The 18,678-nt window shown below is 43.1% G+C and overlaps 1 protein-coding gene across 20 annotated transcripts in view; it reads left to right on the forward strand.

Moving 5' to 3' along the window:
* Window positions 1-18,678, forward strand: part of Carmil1 (capping protein regulator and myosin 1 linker 1) — a 279,258-nt gene that overhangs the window by 151,595 nt on the left and 108,985 nt on the right. For all 20 annotated transcript variants that reach the window (XR_015640809.1, XR_015640810.1, XR_015640811.1 and 17 more), the window contains 3 exon segments: window positions 6,608-6,683; window positions 11,124-11,212; window positions 12,963-13,057. Coding sequence is in view for 17 of the 20 variants with exons in the window: in XM_087590622.1 (XP_087446748.1) it covers window positions 6,608-6,683; window positions 11,124-11,212; window positions 12,963-13,057 (260 nt within the window). In the remaining 3 variants the exon portion in view is untranslated.

Consider the following 18,678-nt stretch of genomic DNA (forward strand, 5'->3'; position numbering starts at 1 on the left):
GGTATAAGAGCTGACATTGTGGCAGGAGCAGGAGGCAGCTAGTCACATCCCATCTGTAGACAGGTAGCAGAGAGATGAATGCTGGTGTTTAGTCCACTTGTCCTTTTAGTTTAGGATGGGATTCCAGCCATTAACACATCCTCTCTTCAGTTAAGTCCTCTGACTTGTCCGTGTTTGTTTCCATGATGGTTCTGAATTGAGTCCAGCTGACAATGAAGACAGATCTGCATCCCTGGCCTTTGGAGACCCTTTTCCCTGTATAATAGGACTACGCTATCATCTACTGAGAATACGAGGAAGGCATATATGATATGTGATAGACAGGAATGCACCAGAGAAAGCTGAATAGATTTATGTTGAGGTGGTTTCATCTCAGCAATAGGGGAGCCATGAGACCAGCCAGTGGAGTGCTGACTGAGGTTTGCTTATAAGTGCATGTGTTAAATCCTGACAACACCTTTCAGGATAAGCTCTAGGAAATGAATATAGTCATGTACTGACTCCTCATGTATTTTTCTCCTTAAATGGGAACTCCCAGGGTTTTCTCGTTGATGACACAATGATGCTGCATGCTGAATGCAGGACTGAGTCCCCCTTCCTTGGTCTCATTCTTTTCCTAGCTGTCTTGTTGGTTTGAGGTGTAGGAGTCCCATCTCAGACATCTCAGACTCTACATTTGACACAAGAATTTTCTGAGGTACCTTCTGGGCATCCATTTATCTAGATTTGAGGCTCCCTATTCTCTGAATATTTCAGGCAGGTGGAAAATTATTAAATATGGAAGACGTGGGGATCCCCAGGGTGGCATGTGCAGCTGCAATCTATTCACTTTTGTTTCTGTTTTGCTTTCTAATTAGGACATTGCACAGTCTATTCATTCTGCTGTTGACCAGGCATTCTACTTAGCTAATGCACAGTGCTGTTAAGGCCATTCTTGTATCTCTTCCTTTAGAGAACAATGGGCAGATATGTACCAGGATGCAAATAATTTGAATTCAGTCATTATGCCCACCACTTAACTCCAGAAAGAGGTCATTGCTTTTCTCTGGACTGTATATGTCAGTTTCCAGTCATGGTTCCCTCCCCACCACCATGTCATCTAATTATAAGGGTTTTCCCAATCCTTCTTTTGTTTTGATGATTGAAGTATGCTCTTAATTTGCTTTCCTATTGCTATGATCAAGTATAATGACCAAAAATGACTTAGGGGGAAACTTGGCCAAAGCAGGAACTCAAGGCAAAAACCTTGAGGAGATACTGCCTACTGCTGCCTGGCTCCCTGACTCATGGTCAGCTACCTTTCTCATACAGCCCAGAGCCACCTGCCTAGGGCTAGTATTGCCTATGGTAGACTGGGAGCTTCAACATCAATTACCAATGTAGAAGATAGTCTCCAGATATAGCCACAGGCCAGTCCGAGGGCAGCAGTCCTTCAACTCAGATATCTTCTTCCTTCTGTGTACATTAAGTTGACAGCCAAGATTAGTCTCTATGATGCATAATTTGACTGAGGTAATCCTATAAATCAACCTGGGAAGAATTCTCTACTTTTCTTTGCCTTTTGTTCTAGCCTCAGAACACTCTTTGCACCAAAGACTTTTCCTATCCCTCTGCTTCTTGCTTGTGTTGCACAGGTACCCCTCCCTACCCCCCTAACCCCCAGCTTCCCTGGGGATATCCTCCTAGCCTTGCAGATATTATCTTTTTTGAAAAATCCCTTTATTGAAAAGCTGTTGGCAGCCACCTTTCCTCCAGTAGTTTCTTTATACAGTTATCACTTAGCTAGCACGTGTTGTTATGTATTTCTATGTGACAAACCTCCAGAGTTAATGTCCCACAGGTCATACATCTCTAACTCGTAGTGATGCCTTCTTCATCCACATCTCTGGTAGTTGGCGTCAGCTAGCTGGTTGCTGGGAGACCTAGATGTGGCCCTTTGCTGTGGTCCTGGCTTCCTTCTAAAGCATCTGAGCTCTGTGGGTGAACCAGAGCCAGGCAAAAGCTAAACATGGTCTGTTCTAGCCTAGCCTCCAAGTCATGTGTCATCACTGAAGGGCACCTGTGGCTTTTCCATTTTTTGGTGATTATTAAGACCATTTAAGTTTTGTGCAAATATAAGTTTTTACTTCTGTAGGACAAATACCCAGGAGTAAGATTAACAGGTCACATGACTCATACACACTAAGATCAAGACAGAATCAAACTGTCTTCCCCACCGAGTGTGCTGTCTGTCCTTTCATGGGCTGAATTTGAGAGATCCACCTGTGCTGTATCTTGATCCACATTTGATAATTTTGGGGTGTGAAATCTTGCCATCCAATACATACCTGTATGTATGGGGGCGGTATTTTATTTTTATTTTAAATTGCATTCCTCTAATGACTAGTCATTTGAGCCTTCTTATATGCTTCTTTGATACATATATAAATGTACTAAAGTTGGTGAAATGTCCGTTTATATATTATAGATCTTATGCCCAGTTTTAAATTAGGGTGTTTGCTTCTGTGGGTGTTGAGGGTGTTGTGTGTATGTGTCTGTATGTGGTGTGTGGTATGTATGTGTCCAGGTGTGATTGCTCATGTGGACATGTGAACAGATCAATGGAGGATGTCTGGATGTCTTCCTCAGATTTACCTATTTTTTTATTTTATGAATAATTATATATATTTACATATATATATGATCTATCTGCATATAAAGCATGCATGGTTGTATTCCATTACAGATGGTTGTGAGCCAGCATGTGGTTGCTGGGAATTGAACTCAGGACCTCTGCTAAGAAGAGCAGCTAATGCTCTTAAACACTGAGCCATCTCTCCAGCCTCACTTCAGCTTTTGCTTTTTCTTTTTCTTTTTTTTTTTTTTTTTTTTTTTGAGACAGGATTTGTCTCAGTGAGCCTGAAGTTTGCTGTTCTGACTGAACTCACTTGTCAGTAGCTTCTGGAAACTATTTATCTGAACACTTGCAGCATATGTTACAGACATTTGCCACTTTGTCTGGCTTTTATGTGGTTTATGTGGGCTTGAACTCAGCATGCTCTTTACCCACTGAGCCATCTCCCCCTAACCCTGAGACTGCTTCTTACCACTCACTTTTCAGAGTTGTACCCTCCGGGGATCTAACATCCACTGTTGAAAATGTCCTTTACAATTATTTCCTCTCAGGATGTGGCTTACGTTTTCCTCCGCTAACACCAGCTATCGCAGAGTAAAAGCTTTTGATCCTGAGGAAGTCGAATTGAGTGTTCTCACTCATGAATCATGGTTTTGCCATCAGATCTCGAACGCTTCAGCTGAGTTACTCTAGTCTCTGTTTCCCATCCCATCTGCCTGCAATGTGAATTTCTCTGAATTCCCAGGTCTCCTATAGTGTGACAAACGTACACTGTCACATTCTCCCTTTGGTCCATGTGGCTCCTTTGCTGCATTACAGTTGATTTCTAACCCCTGGTTGCCTACGGGGCTGTACCAGGCAGTGATTGTCACAAGGCAGGAATTGGGTGCAATGTTCATTGTTAAGTTAAACCCTGTGATTCATGGATGGTGGCTGGCACTTACTGAATATATGAATGGAGGCAATGACTGGGCATAGTCAGCCTCCCATGCCTGCACACATCTGACCGTCATTATTTTAAGTATCCTGTTCCTTTCTTCCTGCCCAGTGCTCCCTTCCCATCTTGGAGCCCTGTGAACGCGTGCCCATGTGCTCCAGGTGGAATTACTTGGTTCCTGTGTTCTAAGGGTACTTTTAACATTCCCAGTATTTGGCATGGCTCCCAGCTGTTCTTATTCACGGCAGTATGGGAACGGGCAGGGAAACTCCCCTCAGCATGTAGTGTTCCAACCCAGTGCTTACTAAGCCAGAGCAATGCTTACTGTTTCAAGTAAGATCCATGACTGTTTTCTTCTAATTGGTTTCTATTATTTGTTTATTTGTTTGTTTGTTTGTTTGACGTAGGCCTAGGACTTGGCACTAAATGACCTCTTCTAGTCAAAGATGACCTTGCCCTGCCTCCTGCCTCTACTTCCCTAGCAGTGTGACTACAGGTTTGAGTCACTATGCCTGGGTTTTAATCTTAACTTAAAAAATGACATTAATTCTGGGCAAGTTAATAAAGAGATGCATAAACTGAGAACATGGCAGATGGGGCCTGTAGATGAGCCTGCTCGTTTCTCTGCATTGTTTATCTGGGATGCCTGTGAGCAAGCATCTCATCTTCTTATGCGTGTCTGATGAGCTTTCACATGGTACTTCAAAAACCAGGTAAAGCCGCAATTTTGTGGCAAAAACTCTTAGGAACCAAAACCAGATTATAGCAGTGACATCTGCTTGCTTTGTCTGTCTGTCTGTCTGTCTGTCTGTTACCTATCTAAGTCAAGTTATTAAATCATCTTAGGTGTTCATTTATTGAAGACTGGGTACAGAAAAGATGGGTTATTCCCACAATGTAATTTTATTCAGCCACAAAGAGAAAACTAAATCACATCATATGTAGGAAAATGGATGGAATTGTACAGTTCACCATATTAAGTGAAGTGAGTCAGAGTCAGGAAGACAAGCGTCATGTATTCCACCCCGTGGAAGCTGAGTTCAGGGGGCGGAATTGGGGTAAGAACAACATTAAAGGTGGAACTAGCTCTACCTGGAGGAGGAAGCTGGTCAGAAAGGGGGGTGGGGTGCACATAAGAAGTACCGGGAGGTCAGGTGAATATGATAGTGAAAATGTAGTATATGCTTATGTAATATGTCATAGTGCGATATAGTTTGTATGACTAATATGTTTCCTTGAAAGGGGGACCATTTTAATAAAGAGCGAGTCTCATTCTCTCTGTGCAGTCTCACCTCATGTCTCTGGATCACAATCCCTGTGCCTGTCAAATATAAGCCACACCTCTTGGTGTGTTTGCAGGTTCAACTGAGGTGCTTCGTGTGAAGCACCCAAGATCAGTTGGATTCTCAGCTCTTTCCACCTTCTGCCTGTCTTTGCTGTTTCAGAAAAAAACGACAGCATCTGTGTCTTATCATGGATGAAACTAAAATTGGAACTTAGATTTCAAAGACTTACAGTCTGAGGTTGTAGAAGTCGGATGCTGAAGCAGTGAGTCTGAGAGAGCTAAGTGCTACGTGGAGAGGCATGCCCTATGTTGGTGTTGGGAGTGGGGACACCAGGAAGACATAGGAGAGGAGATGGGTAGTGAAGGCATCAAAGGCCATGGGAACTTTCAGAACACTGCCCAGCCTTGAGGGGTAATTCTGCCCATGCAATCCCATGCTGTGGTAGATGATTTCAGGAACTGTCAGCTTTTTGTTTGGAGTAGGAGAGAGGGATGTGTGGTAGGCGGTCAATGGCTGGAAAAGTGGTGTAGAGGCAGGGAATTCACATGCAAAGCCTTACCCCATAGCTTATGAAAATATGAGCTCTTGTGGTTGGGAATTTAGCTCAGTGGTAGAGCACTTGCCTAGCAAGCGCAAGGCCCTGGGTTTGGTCCTCAGCTCCAGAAAAAAAAAAAGGAAAAGAAGAAGAAGAAGAAGAAGGAGGAGGAGGAGAAGGAGGAAGAGGAGGAGGAAGAGGAGGAGGAGGAGGAGGAGAAAAAGAAAAAGAAAATACGAGCTCTTGTGAAGCACAGGGATAGTCACACCTGCTCCATCTCATGGGTGGGATCGCTGCTAGGAAGGGGAAAACTACCAAATGGTTACAGGATGCTTGCTGAGCACTGAAAGTCTGTTTGATGCACTACTGTTGGAGTGTATAGGGCATTATCTTTGCTTGGGGAACAACCTCTCAGAGACTGTATGAGATTATTGATGTTTATGAATCTATGAAGAGGTCTATAAAGAACGAGGCTCATCAGTGTAATGATAGGCATGATGTCTTTCTGAATGAGGACATTCTTCAGATAAATGCTAGCATTAGCTTCTTTTCTTAATGCAAATGCTGGTGGTAATTTGCTTTAATTTTGGGGAATTCTACTTGTATTGTGCTCTGTGAAAATCTGATGCTGAGAATTGAATTATTTACTATTAAAATAGTTCGGAGGGTCAAGAACTATAATGATTCAGTGGGTAAAAGTGCTTGCTGCATAAACCTGGCAACCAGGTTCAGTCCTTGTGACAAGGCCTCCCCACGTAAGCAGATATGGTGGCATTCATCTATAATCTCAGCACTTCACAGTGAGTGGGAGGCAGATTCACAGAAATAAGAGAATTGCCTGAAAACTCTCAGGTCAACTGGTCTGGAGAATACAACAGAGAAACAAGAGAAATTTCATCTCAACAAGGGGAAACCCAAGAGGCTACTCTTGCGAGTTACCCTCTGAATTACACGCATAAATCATGGCATACGTGTCCATGCACACACACATAAAGTGAATAAAAATAATGCCTTCATTTCTTTGTTTTGCTCTTCAAGACAGGATCTCATATATTCTAGGCTGTCTTGAGTTTATCTGTCTACTAAGGCTGACCTTGAACTTCTGATCTTCCAGCTGCCATCTTCCAAAAGTGCTAGGTTGACAGGCATGGCCCACCTTACTAACCTGAAAATGCAATGTCACTGTAGCTCTTTTCCAGGACCATGCTCATGTCCCTCCTTAATTTTGGTTCTAGAGACCTGATTCCCATCATCGCTGCCCTGGAATATAACCAATGGTTCACCAAACTGTCCTCCAAGGATCTCAAGCTGGTAAGTAACCAATGATGCACTCAGTATTGCCCAGCCTTGCTGAACTGCAGAAACCTGATCATCATCTGAAAGATTTTATTTTGTTACCGAGCAATTTATTTCTTGAGGAAATCTTATTCCTAGGAATGATAAGGATAATATTGTGTGAAGCTTGTAAAGTGAAAGCTTCAGAGACATTCACCCTCCTGTTTCAGTGCCTTGGGTAGTTTTAGATCAGAAAAGCACATTTAGTATTGCCTTCTGTGCACACTCATTCAGTTACATTTGCACAGCTGCAAACAGCTAGTTTTATAGCCCAGTCTTCCCTTTATCACCACCAGGTCTCCCATGAGAAGAATGTCAGGAAATACCAACAGGTAGAGTTGGTCTGATTGAATTATAAAAGTTAATGTTTTTTCTGTAGATGGTCTGGTTTTGGGTAGAGAGGGGAACTATATAGAGACACAATAAAAATCAAGGTGAAATCTGTTGGTTTTTATATTAAATAGAACAGCCAAACATTTGGTCTGTCTGGTAGTTCAGATTGTTGGGAACTTGACACATTCAATGCTGCCATATGGAAGGATACATATCCACAAGTTAGTGGTTTTCAAATACTCCATTTAGGGTAAGAAACAATTTATTGTTTACAGAGTAGTGGAATCAGAGGGGAGGTGTTAGATTTTCATAATAAACACATTGGACTGAGAGAGACCTTTGTCCAATGGAGGCTTTTGAACAGGCTACTTGGGTGTCTGAATTGGCCTAGAATACGTATGACTTAAAGTATCCTGGGTGCAAAAATGGACTGAACTCATTTGGGGGCCCTTAGGAGTCATGATAGCATAGGAAGTGGGAGTCAGAAACCTGAGTTTCTTACCATGACTGTGGGAATGGAGATGTTATCTAACCTTCCTGGATCCCATCTTCTGTACCTGTTATTGTGAGATAGTTGTAGTCCTGTTCATCTCTGTCCTGTGTTTAGCATAGTGACTGGGTATTGTAGCTCCTTGCAGAAGTAGCTGCATGGTAAAAATTTGCTTCATAAACATAGAATAAAATCAATGAATAAATGGATGAGAGAACCCAACCATGAAACTGATCTGCTCTCATTGGGCAGTGGATCACAGTGGAAATGAGGGGGAGGAGGAGGAGGGGGAGGAGAAGGAGGAGGAGGAAGAAGAGGAGGAAGAGGAAGAAGAGGAAGAGGAGGGGCAGTTGTTTTTGTTGTTCCAGTCTCTGACTATCCAGGCATTTCACAACTATTGACTCATAGGATAGTCAGCATCACCACTGGTGAAGAAGTCGAGAAACAAACTGATCTGAGACTGGGTCTGATGGGAATGAACCCAACTAAGTAGCCATGGTGTTTACATATGTGGTGGGCTGTGCCAGCAGAATAGAGTAGGGCTGTCCTCCATGAATGAGCAACATGGTAGACAACCTGGAAATGGGAGCCTCCGGTTTGCTGGGTGGGAGGAACCATCTCAAGGACTTAACCTGCAGAGGGTGCGAGATGTTGGAGGAATAAGAAGGAATCCTCCGGCTAGAACAATAGACTCTTGCCAAGACACATTTTTTTTTCTGCCCATTTAAACCTTCATACAAGCTTAAGGTTTTCAGATGGGTCCCTGAGAAGGTTCTCAAAAAGCTTTATATAGGCAATTCTTAGATTTTCCCCAACTCCCCAGTATAGAAAGGTGTTGGCGTCTCACCATTGTTCTTCCCTGGCATCGTTTTCCTCTAGCCAACTTAGTGTTTAGAATATAAGTAATTCCTGGGAATTGTTTCCTGGGAAAACAAAGAATGAAAGGTCTTAAATACTTTCTGAAATATCATGGGATAGCAGGAGGTAGAGTGGCAGGGTTTGAGGACAACTCTTACTGCTCTTCCATTGACTGAATGCATCTGTATTTGTGTCTATGATGCTGGCCATGCTGGGCAAGCACATCATCACTGAATTGCATCCCCTGTCTTGACATGTGTTTAGCTTTAAACATTTGATATATTGAGATGAAACGTGGCCTTTGTGAATATTACTATGAAGCTTCTGAACAGAAAAGATACTTGAAACATCATGGAAGAGGGGGTGGGAACAATGTAAGAGCCGGAGAATGGGAGTTCTGTGAAGTGCCATCATCTACACGACTGTGGTGGTCATGAGCTCATTGCCACCCTGGTTAACTGCACAAGATCAAGCCAACAAGATCAGTCAGCATTGCAGCAGGCACTAGTAAGTGGTCGAGGTGGATTACCAAAAAGAAAGGGGGCAGGAGAGAAGGAAAGCAAAAGAAAAGAAATAGTTTGCCATCACCCAAAGCTAAGTAAAAAAGGAAATGCTACACTTTCCTGCTACAGTGTGAGAACTTTCTAAGGATGGGCCTACTTGAAAGAACAGCCAATGTGTAGAAGTGTGTTGGAGACTTTGTAGCATGTATGAAGTTCATGACCACAGTAAGTTCCCTGAAGCTGCACGAACTCTCACCATTTCTGAGATAATTCTCCCAGTCCAGTAAAAGCCTCCTTTTTCAAAGTGCATCATGACAGATGTGACTGACATGCTCTGGGCTGATATCATGAGCACAATTAGCAGCCACAGTCCCAGTCTGTATTATATGCACATAGTCCAGGCCTGCTTACATCTCCTTCATGCTGGGATTGTATGTGTGAGCCACAGTGTCCATCGACTCCCAGGTACACAGTATGCAGTGAGGGCCGTCTGTCTGTGCGTTGTTTATTATGTAAATAGTTGTAGAATTGGAGTCTGCTCAGCTTGCTTTTCTAACTCCAAGAGGTCAAGGTTTGCTGCATCAATGATGTGGCTGTGCCGGAAGTGCATTTATTTCTTTGTTTTTGTTCTGGGCTTCCATGTTTATTTTACTTTTTTGCTAATTCTCTTGTTATTTTTCCCCTGTAAGCATGATTGCTTTTTTTCTTTCTTGTCAATCCACTGGGATGAATCAAAGCCCAGCAATGGTCTGACACAGGCTTTCTACACTGGATCAAATGAAGCAGCACGTAAGAGAGATACGAGCTGCACAGTGGGACAGCATTTTACAGCATTACTCCCTCTCCTCTGACTCTTACATTCTTTCCAACCCCTCTTCCATGATGCTTCAACCATTTTTCTTTCATGAAGTTTTGTGGTATAATATTCACAAAGGCCAGATTTTATTTCAAAGCTTAAATGTTTAAAGAGAAGCTAAATATAAGCCTAGAATGCTGCTGTACTCAGATGAACTATTGTGATCCTGTACGATGAATGTAGTAGACAAGATAACTGTTACGGTTATGTATTCTACTTCATGTCTAGGTTTGTGTATGCACGACTTTAAAAATGTCACCACTGTACATTCTCAGAAAAGATTGCTCATAACCACCTGCAGCTCCAAGTCTAGGGCTATCCTATATCTCTGGCCTCTGTGGGTACCTGAACTCATATGCACAGACTTACACATTCATACATATATGTGATTTACAATAAACTTTTAAAAATTACTATTAACATGGTACATTTACTTAGTTCTTTGCCATTTTCCCCTTTCACCTACTTTAGTAAGTCCTCCAGAACAACCATACTGTGATGGGGCTGGTCCCTGTTGAAGTTCAAAACACTCTTTCCCTTACTGTTCTTATTTGTAATAGAGAATGATGTAGAGCTATTGGTTTGGTGATGACATATGCATGTAGGATGTAGCCCTCGGTGCCTATAACACAGTGAAAACTGTAACAAGACCCTCAATGTTATCACTATCACTTAAGTCCTTAGGTCTCCATCTGGGACATCTATCATTGCCTTGGGAAGGCCTTTTGCTTTTCTGAAGAAAGGGTGAGAGGGACTTAGGCAGACTTGCAGCACTGCCAAAGCACTGCCTTTGTAACTGCACCATATATTTTATCTTATTCCACTCAGACTGTCTACTACAATACCATAGATGGGATAGCTTGTACAACAGAAGTTTGTTACCCAACAGTTGCAGATGTCAGGGAGTTCACAGTTCACACCTGTTCTATATGTGATGATATCCACTTTCTGGTGTGTAAATGGCTCTATTAGATGTGTCTTTATGTGGTAGGAGGGTCAAAGTAACTCTCTGGGACTCTTGTTTCAGTGCATTGACGCCATTTTTGAGTGTTTGCACCCCTAAGACAAAGTCTCCTTCCAAACATACCTGCTGATATCATCACATTGTTGGATATGTTTCAGTGTGAACGAGGGAATGGGGTTTGGCACCAGTTCAGACCACAGCATTCTGGTTTCTTCCCTGAAGAGTAGTACACTCGGAGACTCAGTTTGTGTGGTGGTGTTCCAAGGTCTTGCATAGTGGGGATGTCCTCTGCCAGTTCTTGAGTGAATGTGTGCATCTACTCAGGTCTCTGTGTTGCATAGATTTAGAACACTCAAGTGAAATGTTTTTTTACAAGAGTTACAGGATGTTCAATAAGCATTTTCTGTTACAGTCCACGGATGTCTGTGAACAGATCTTGAGGGTGGTGAGTAGGTCCAATCTACTGGAAGAGTTGGTGTTGGAAAATGCTGGACTCAGAACGTGAGTATTTTCTTGAATATGAGAATGTGTTGCTTTAAATATAATGCCATTTGCTTTTGTAATTAGTACACAATCTTTTAAAGAGTTGAGGTGCACATATAATAGTATTTTTTCCTTCTGAAAAAAGAAATAAGCGAAATAAACAAAAATCTTTTACTCTGAATTATAGTAACAAAATATACAACTGAAGCAACTTAGGGGAAGAGGGGTTTGTTTAGACTCAGCATAGATGCAGGTGCAGTGTCTCATGGATTCTGGCACGGAAGGCATGGTGCTGTTGGGCACATGTGGCTGGTTATATACCTTCAGGGGTCAGGAAGCAAGACAAAAACTAGGCTAGAACCCTGCATCCTCAAATCTATGGCTCTGTGTTGGCAGGCTAAGCTTCAATTGCAAAATTCTTCAACCTCTCTAAACAGCACTGCCAGCTAGGTCTGGGGGCATATATTAAGATCCATGAGCCCACGAGGTAAATTTCACACTCAAATCACAACACAAATCAACCAACCAGCCCATGATACCACCATTATCAGTCTTAGTTAGGGTTTTGCTGCTGTGAACAGACACCATGACCAAGGCAACTCTTACAAGAACATTTAATTGGGGGCTGGCTGGGCTGAGCATATACAAACCATTAACTCCAGAAAGCCAAAAATTTGATAACGTATTCTGCTCCTGGGTTGCAGGACATTCTGAACGCCAATAGTATAGTGGTCAAGTGTATGGAGCATAGTAAAATGTCTCATGCTTCAAGCAGGGTGTTGAGAAGTTCTACATCTCCGCGTCTTTATCTTTGAAATGGGGATAGTAACTGAGGATGCAAGATTAGGCAAATTGATGTGTGCTTAGTACTTTAAAAAGTACCTTTCTCTGCAGATGCCTGTGCAGTCTACTACCATAGTTGTGAGTTCTGTACACCAATCAGTTTTAGTCATTTCTCCCATCTTTACCAATGGTTTAATATCATCCCTGAGTTTTACTTTGAATAGCATGAGTTAGAATTTATTAGAACAAAGGCTTTCTTGTTGTTAATGAGCAAGGCAGGTATTGTGTAATCCTAGCACTTAGTGTGCTATTTCAGGTTATAATATAACTAATACAGTGATTTTTTTCTTTCTTTTTGTGTAAAATAGAGTGCTAGCAATAGTGGTCTTCAATTAATGCAGTTTTACAAATACGAGTGTTACAGGAAATGAGAAGTAAAATACAGGGAAGAGCCTATTAAAATTTTCAAGAAAGCGGATTTACTGTGAAAAAGAAAACAAAAATAAATCAGGCCGAGTTCAGTGGTTCTGTCAGCAGTGTTCAACAGTGTGTCTAGAACTGAGTGTGTTACTAAACAGCCCGGGGGGACAGAGAGACCACTGGTGGTGGGGAGAGGAGCACAGTAGTTAATGATACAGCTCTTCTTACTTGGGAAGGCATAGTGGCCAGAGCATGAAGTGGCTGCTCATACTTCTGTGCTCGGGAAGCAAACAGCCCACAGAAGTGTGGCTCAGCTTTAAACCTACAAGGCCCATTCCCAGGGAGCACCTTTATTCAATGAGGTTTCCACCTCTTAAGCATTTTCCACAACCTTCTACAGTAGGATCAGTAGATGAAGGCAAAATGAACCAGTGGGAGATTTTTCATAGGTAAGCCAAGGGGAAAATGATGTATTTTTAGGTTTCATTTCATTTTAATTCTTAAATGTTGTATCTGAAAAATTTGCATTCTGTCTGTCACTCATGCCATTGGTGTTTACTTGCAGAGATTTTGCACAGAAATTGGCCAGTGCTCTAGCACATAATCCTAACTCAGGACTTCACACAATCAACCTTGCTGGGAACCCGCTGGAGGATCGAGGTACTCCATCATACATCTGACCATGGATACCAGAGATGTAGGATAGCCCTAGTCTATGCGGGGCTGGGGAGTAATGCTAACTTCAGTTAAGTCACCCGGAGCCCTGGCCACACCTACCCAGGGTCTTCTACATGTACCTGAAGTCCTCTCCACACCACCTTCCACTCAAACACTAAGAGTCCTCCCCACATGCACCTAGAACCTTCTTTGCACCCACCCAGAGTCCTCTCCATATTTACCAGGAATGCTCCCTCACCCAGGTGGAGTTCTACACCCACACTCAACCTAAGTCCTCCTCGAATCACTGGTCAACAGTAAACTAACTTCCTTTGGGCTGTAGGACTAAGGATCCCTGGGATTTTGCTCACTATTGGTGGAGACCGCTGCCAGATCTGATAGGCAGCTTGGTTTGTACTCCCACCTCTCACACGGTTGTTGGCGATGCAGAGCCAGAACTTATATCCCAGAATTGGGTGAGCCATTTAATACATACCCGCCTGGACCTTTATTAGTTTATGCTTTGTAGCCTAGCCTGGTCTCAGATTTGTATTTTTGTACCTCTGCCCCATAGGCTCGGAGAGTCTAGGCATGTGACTTTATACAAATCCCTACTTCCTTTGTAGATGTTGAGTATAGAGCCTGTGCATGCTGTACTGCTGAGTGCCACTCCCAGCCTATGGTTGCTTTGTAGATGAACTTAGAGTTCATTAATTTAACAATCACATGGTAAACCCCTCCGTCTTGCTCTGCAGGAAGCATTTAAGAGGAGGCCAGTTTAGATCTGTACCCACCTCACACACACCTTTTAACACTTTCTAAGACTTGAGTGTGTGCTTATGGTGAGCTTGGAGGACCTGGTTGGTAAGGAGAATGGTTCATGATGCATATCTGCATCTAGGGCTGGGGTATGGCAGGTTTACCTAGCATGCGTGAAGCCCTGGGAACAATCCCCACCCCTACAAAATGAAAAGGGAAATCAAAGGAAAGTGTTCATAAGTAGTGAAGGCAGTGCCTGCAGTTGATACAGGAAGGGAAGCTTCTGACTGAATCTCCATCTTCTTCTCAACATTGATGGATGGGGTTGGAGTAGGAATCACTCTACCTCTGGAGGGAACATTTTGTTTTCATTTGCTGTTGGAAATGTTTTCCAGCCTTGTTGAATAGGGCCTTTCATCTTTCTTTGTTAGGTATTTGATGAGGATTAATTATTCAGCTGAGCTGAGACCACGGAGGCAGCTTCGCTTTTTGTACTTTGTGACTGGGATGCTGCCTTGTGTGTAAAGTGATTCCCTTGTAGTATTCACACAGAACCTCAGGGGTAACTTCTGTCATCTAAAGTAGGGAATGTGAAGGAAGGTGGAAGCTGAATCCAAAACTAGGTCTCGTGGCAAGCAGCCTAAGAATGAGCCCAGACTGAAAATAAAGACACGGGGCTGGAGTGCGGAGTTCCTGGGGTGTCGTCATTTCTGTAGGAAAAACAGCCTTTCTCTCTACTGGCTCTGTTAGAAGTGGCAGAGTGGTTGAATGAGACGAAGACAAAACTGGACGTAGACTCAGGGTGGCTATATTGGGTTTATTTGTCAGATGTAGGGATGTGGTTGCATTTAGTGGCTAACAGGGCAGAGTCAGTACAGGGAAGCAGTCAGGTCCCTAAGGAGGTGAACTCCAGAAGACAGGCTGGCAAGGCACTGTTAATCATTAGGGAAATGTAAATTAAAGGCACAATGAGTTACTGTTTCATAGCTGTCATCTGGCTGTGATAAAAGTAAGCGTATTTGAGGGTCTGAGGAAAGGAAAATGCTGCTATTGCTGGTGGGAATGGAGAGGGATGCAGCCATTGGGAACCTAGAGAGAAAAGGTTTGCTGTTGTTGTTTGTTTGGGTTTTGCGTTTAGTTGGTTTGGTTTTGGTTTTTTGAGACAGGACAGTCCGACTTGTCCTGCAACTCACTTTGTAGACCAGGCTGGCTTCAAATTCACAGAGATCCACCTGCCTCTGACTCCTGGGTGGTGGGACTAAAGTTGTAAGCTACCACTTTTGACTGAGAGACAGTTTTTAGGTTAAACACAAATGTTCCAAAGAACTTAGCAATTCTACTCCTGGTTATCACCCAAAAGAAATAAGACAGTCCGCACAAAGGCTCTGCTATGAGCACAGATTTACAGGTGTAATACACACACACACACACACACACACACACACACACACACACACACACGGCAGTGTGGAAACAGCCTAGGACTCATCAATGGATAAATTGAATGTGGTACATTTGTCCTAGCAGCAGTGTGCCTGAACCTCAGAGAGGAGGCACACCTAAAAGGCAATACATAAGTCACTGTTGTAGGACTGGCAGGCAGAGGATAAATCCCAGGCCCTTCCTCTCCTGTCCTGTGTCCTTCACATACTCATAGACAACTTGCCCCTCAATACTGTTTCTTGTCTTAGGTCCTCACCTTGGAGCCCCCATAACCTTTTCGTTTAATTTACAGTATTCTGCTCATGATATAACTAAGCATGGGTAGTTGATCCGTATTCCTGGAGTACCCACAGCCTGTCATACCCCCTTTATGCCAGCTTCCTCCTATCCCTTCCTTAGATGTACAGCATCTAGTGTAAGATTTTTCATAAGCGATGAGTATTTTCCATAAATGGAGTTTGAATTTAATGTCATTCTCTTATTTGCTTTTAAAAATAGTTCTTGAAAGTCATGGCGACATTTATAGAGGGTTCTTTTATGTGAGTAGGAGTGTAGGCTCAAGAAAGATACCTTTTCCCTCCACCTTCTGCCCTCAGAGATTCTACTTCGTGTATGTGTTCATCCACCTGCATCAAGTGTGTCTTCTGTCGATACTATTGTCATGGATCAATGAGGGTCCCTCAGCTGAGCAGCTACTCGCTCAGCAGATCTCCAGTGTGTCTTCTGCCTACATTCCATCCAGTCTGGACACCTGAAAGTATTTTCAGACTGAGTCTTGCCCTTTTCTCTTCCGAGTTCATTCATTGCTACATTGCTGTTTGCCACTGCCTTGGATGGCTGTCAACTTACCGACTTCACTCTTGGGGCTGAGCCTTGAGAAACGATTTTCATTGTTTGTTGTTGTTGTTGTTGTTTGGAGAGAGAGGAGGGAGGGGGAGAGATGCGCATCTTCAAATTAAAGCAAGCCTTTTGACTCGCCTCCCGAGTTCTGAGATTATGATTATACCTCTACTCTACACAGGCTGTTCATTGGTTCTTTTTTTTTTTTTTATTCAGGCTAATTATCAAAATATGCTTGGTAGCTTTTTTTTTTTTAAAGATTTATTCATTGATTATATATAAGTACACCAGAAGAGGGCATCTGATCTCTTTACAGATGGTTGTGACCCACCATGTGGTTGCTGGGAATTGAACTCAGGACTTCTGGAAGAGCAGTCGGGTGCTCTTAACCGCTGAGCCATCTCTCCAGCCCGCTTGGTAGCTTTTTAAATTATAGGTAGAAATACCCTAGGAAATTTAGCTGTGTAGAAACTGTTGAAATTTCAATCAAGAGAGTAGTTCCTCAGGTTTTTTTTTTTTTTTTTCCCTTTCTTTTCCTATTTATTTTGAGAGAGGGTCTCATGTAACTTTAGGCCATCTTTGAACTCTTGTTTGTCCTGCCTTTTCTTCCTAAATACTGGAACTATAGGTGTGTGCCGCCATGGCAGTGGTGTTTGGCTTTTCAATGACAGTGACTTATATTTTAAAACAATCAAGAGGTGGGGGTGGGATCGGAAAGGAGGATTGTGACCTATGGAGACTGGGGCAGGGAAGATTATTTACAAAGGAAGGCAAACCTGAGGCAAACAGGACCTCATTGTGTTAATAGGACAGAATTCTGAGGCTTTCGGCATTTGATTTTACCCCTGAACCAGCCTCCCTGAGATTTACTTGGCAGCTCCCAGAAAGTGTTGCTGTTGGCCTGTGATATGAATATTGATATGGCAAACCCTAGTTATTTACAGCATGGACTCCTTGTCATACCAGAGTCTAAAGGGCAGCTCGACAGCTTTCAAATTACCAGGGGCTTGTGGAGAGGAAACATGAAATGTGATTGAGTGAGCAGAGAAAGAGTGTTTGTATACGCATGACAGCTGTCATTGTCATTGGAGCAGATGTGACTAGTAGCAAGAAACCCCTGAGCTCAGGGAAGGGCAATGATGCTGTTCTTGTTGTGAATGGTGGGTTGAGTCTAAGCGGGGCACATCTCTGATGGGTTGGAGGCAGGGGATCCCAGTATGGCCTTTCTCTGTGTGTTACGAAATGGGGTGCCTTCATACTATAGTGACAGCTGCATTGACCTTGCTACGGAGAGTAACTGTGACGCACTCTGAGCCATCAGAAGGAGAAGGGTGCCAGCCAGCTCCTGTGAAGTATTGTGGCTGTTGCTATACATATTCAGAAACTCATTAGTGATGGAGTTGGCTATCCAGATGAAATTTATTTGTGTGAAGAAGAATTACAACGGGAAGAAGATATGCTTCCAGCAATACCCCTCCCCAAGTCGGGTTCTGATTTGATGGGTAAGTTCAGTAACAGACAGGGAGACGGAGATGCTCATTTGCCACTCCTTATGGCTTCTTCTTGGCTATGGGGCTGAAAGGAGAAAAGAGTATAGATTAGATGAGATCCCTCTGGATCCAAAAACTGGGACCCCATGAGGGAAGAAAGGGAGGTAGAAGTGATGGATGATGCTTCATAAGCCTCGGTTTTATACAGAGAAAGAGAATCCGTAATTCAAATGCATCTGGGGAGATTATCGGTGGCCTATATGAGAGACAGGCGATCTGGAAATACTTAGTACCTGAAAGGCTTAACTTGAGAAAAACCTTTAAACAAGCAATGAAACTCTCAAGCTTTCTCATGAGGCTGCAGGATATGGGTTTGATGGTGTCAGTCTAAGTGCTACAGAAGCAGAGAAATTAATATCACTGCATAGTCCTCCTGGAAGCAAAGACTCAAAACCCAAGGCCATCCAAAAGGAAATCACCTGATAGACTAGCTCATGGAGCTATTAGAGATACTGGCCATCAACACAGAGGTCCCACAGGCATCAGAGACTGTAGGACAGTAGAGGAGGAACAGGCAGTATTGAGAAAATGGTGCATGGGGGAGGCAGACCATCAGAGAAAGAAGTTAACTCATGAAGGACCGTGAGGCAGAAATGGAGTCTAGTGACATTATATTATCTCTTTGAGGCAGGAGTGGGTTTGACAGACATCCATAAACTGGCATGTGGACCACTGGCAATTAAGAGTATGTGAGAGAACAGATAGCTTAGCAGAGGGGCCCCTGCTAGTCACTTGAAGGGAAGGACATGGGAACCAGAAGGAAACCATAGAAGTAAAATTAATAGGAGGTCAGGTCCGTGGTGCTGGGAATCTGTGGAAAGCCTTAAGACCTGACCAACAGTTCACCACAGGGACAAAAGAAAAAGAAACCAGAGAGACACTGTGCCCCCTGCCCCCGATACAGAGGAAGGAGATCTCTAACTATAGGACCTCCCTACCCAGCTGCTTCCCTAATGAAGGCACCAGGTTCTCTTGCAGGCTAATGGAGAGCATTATAAATTTATTGTTTGTGAAATATTAGGCTGTAGGATG

This window comes from Rattus norvegicus, chromosome 17, assembly GCF_021556685.1.
Source record: "Rattus norvegicus strain SHRSP/BbbUtx chromosome 17, alternate assembly SHRSP_T2T, whole genome shotgun sequence".
Classification (NCBI taxonomy): domain Eukaryota; kingdom Metazoa; phylum Chordata; class Mammalia; order Rodentia; family Muridae; genus Rattus; species Rattus norvegicus.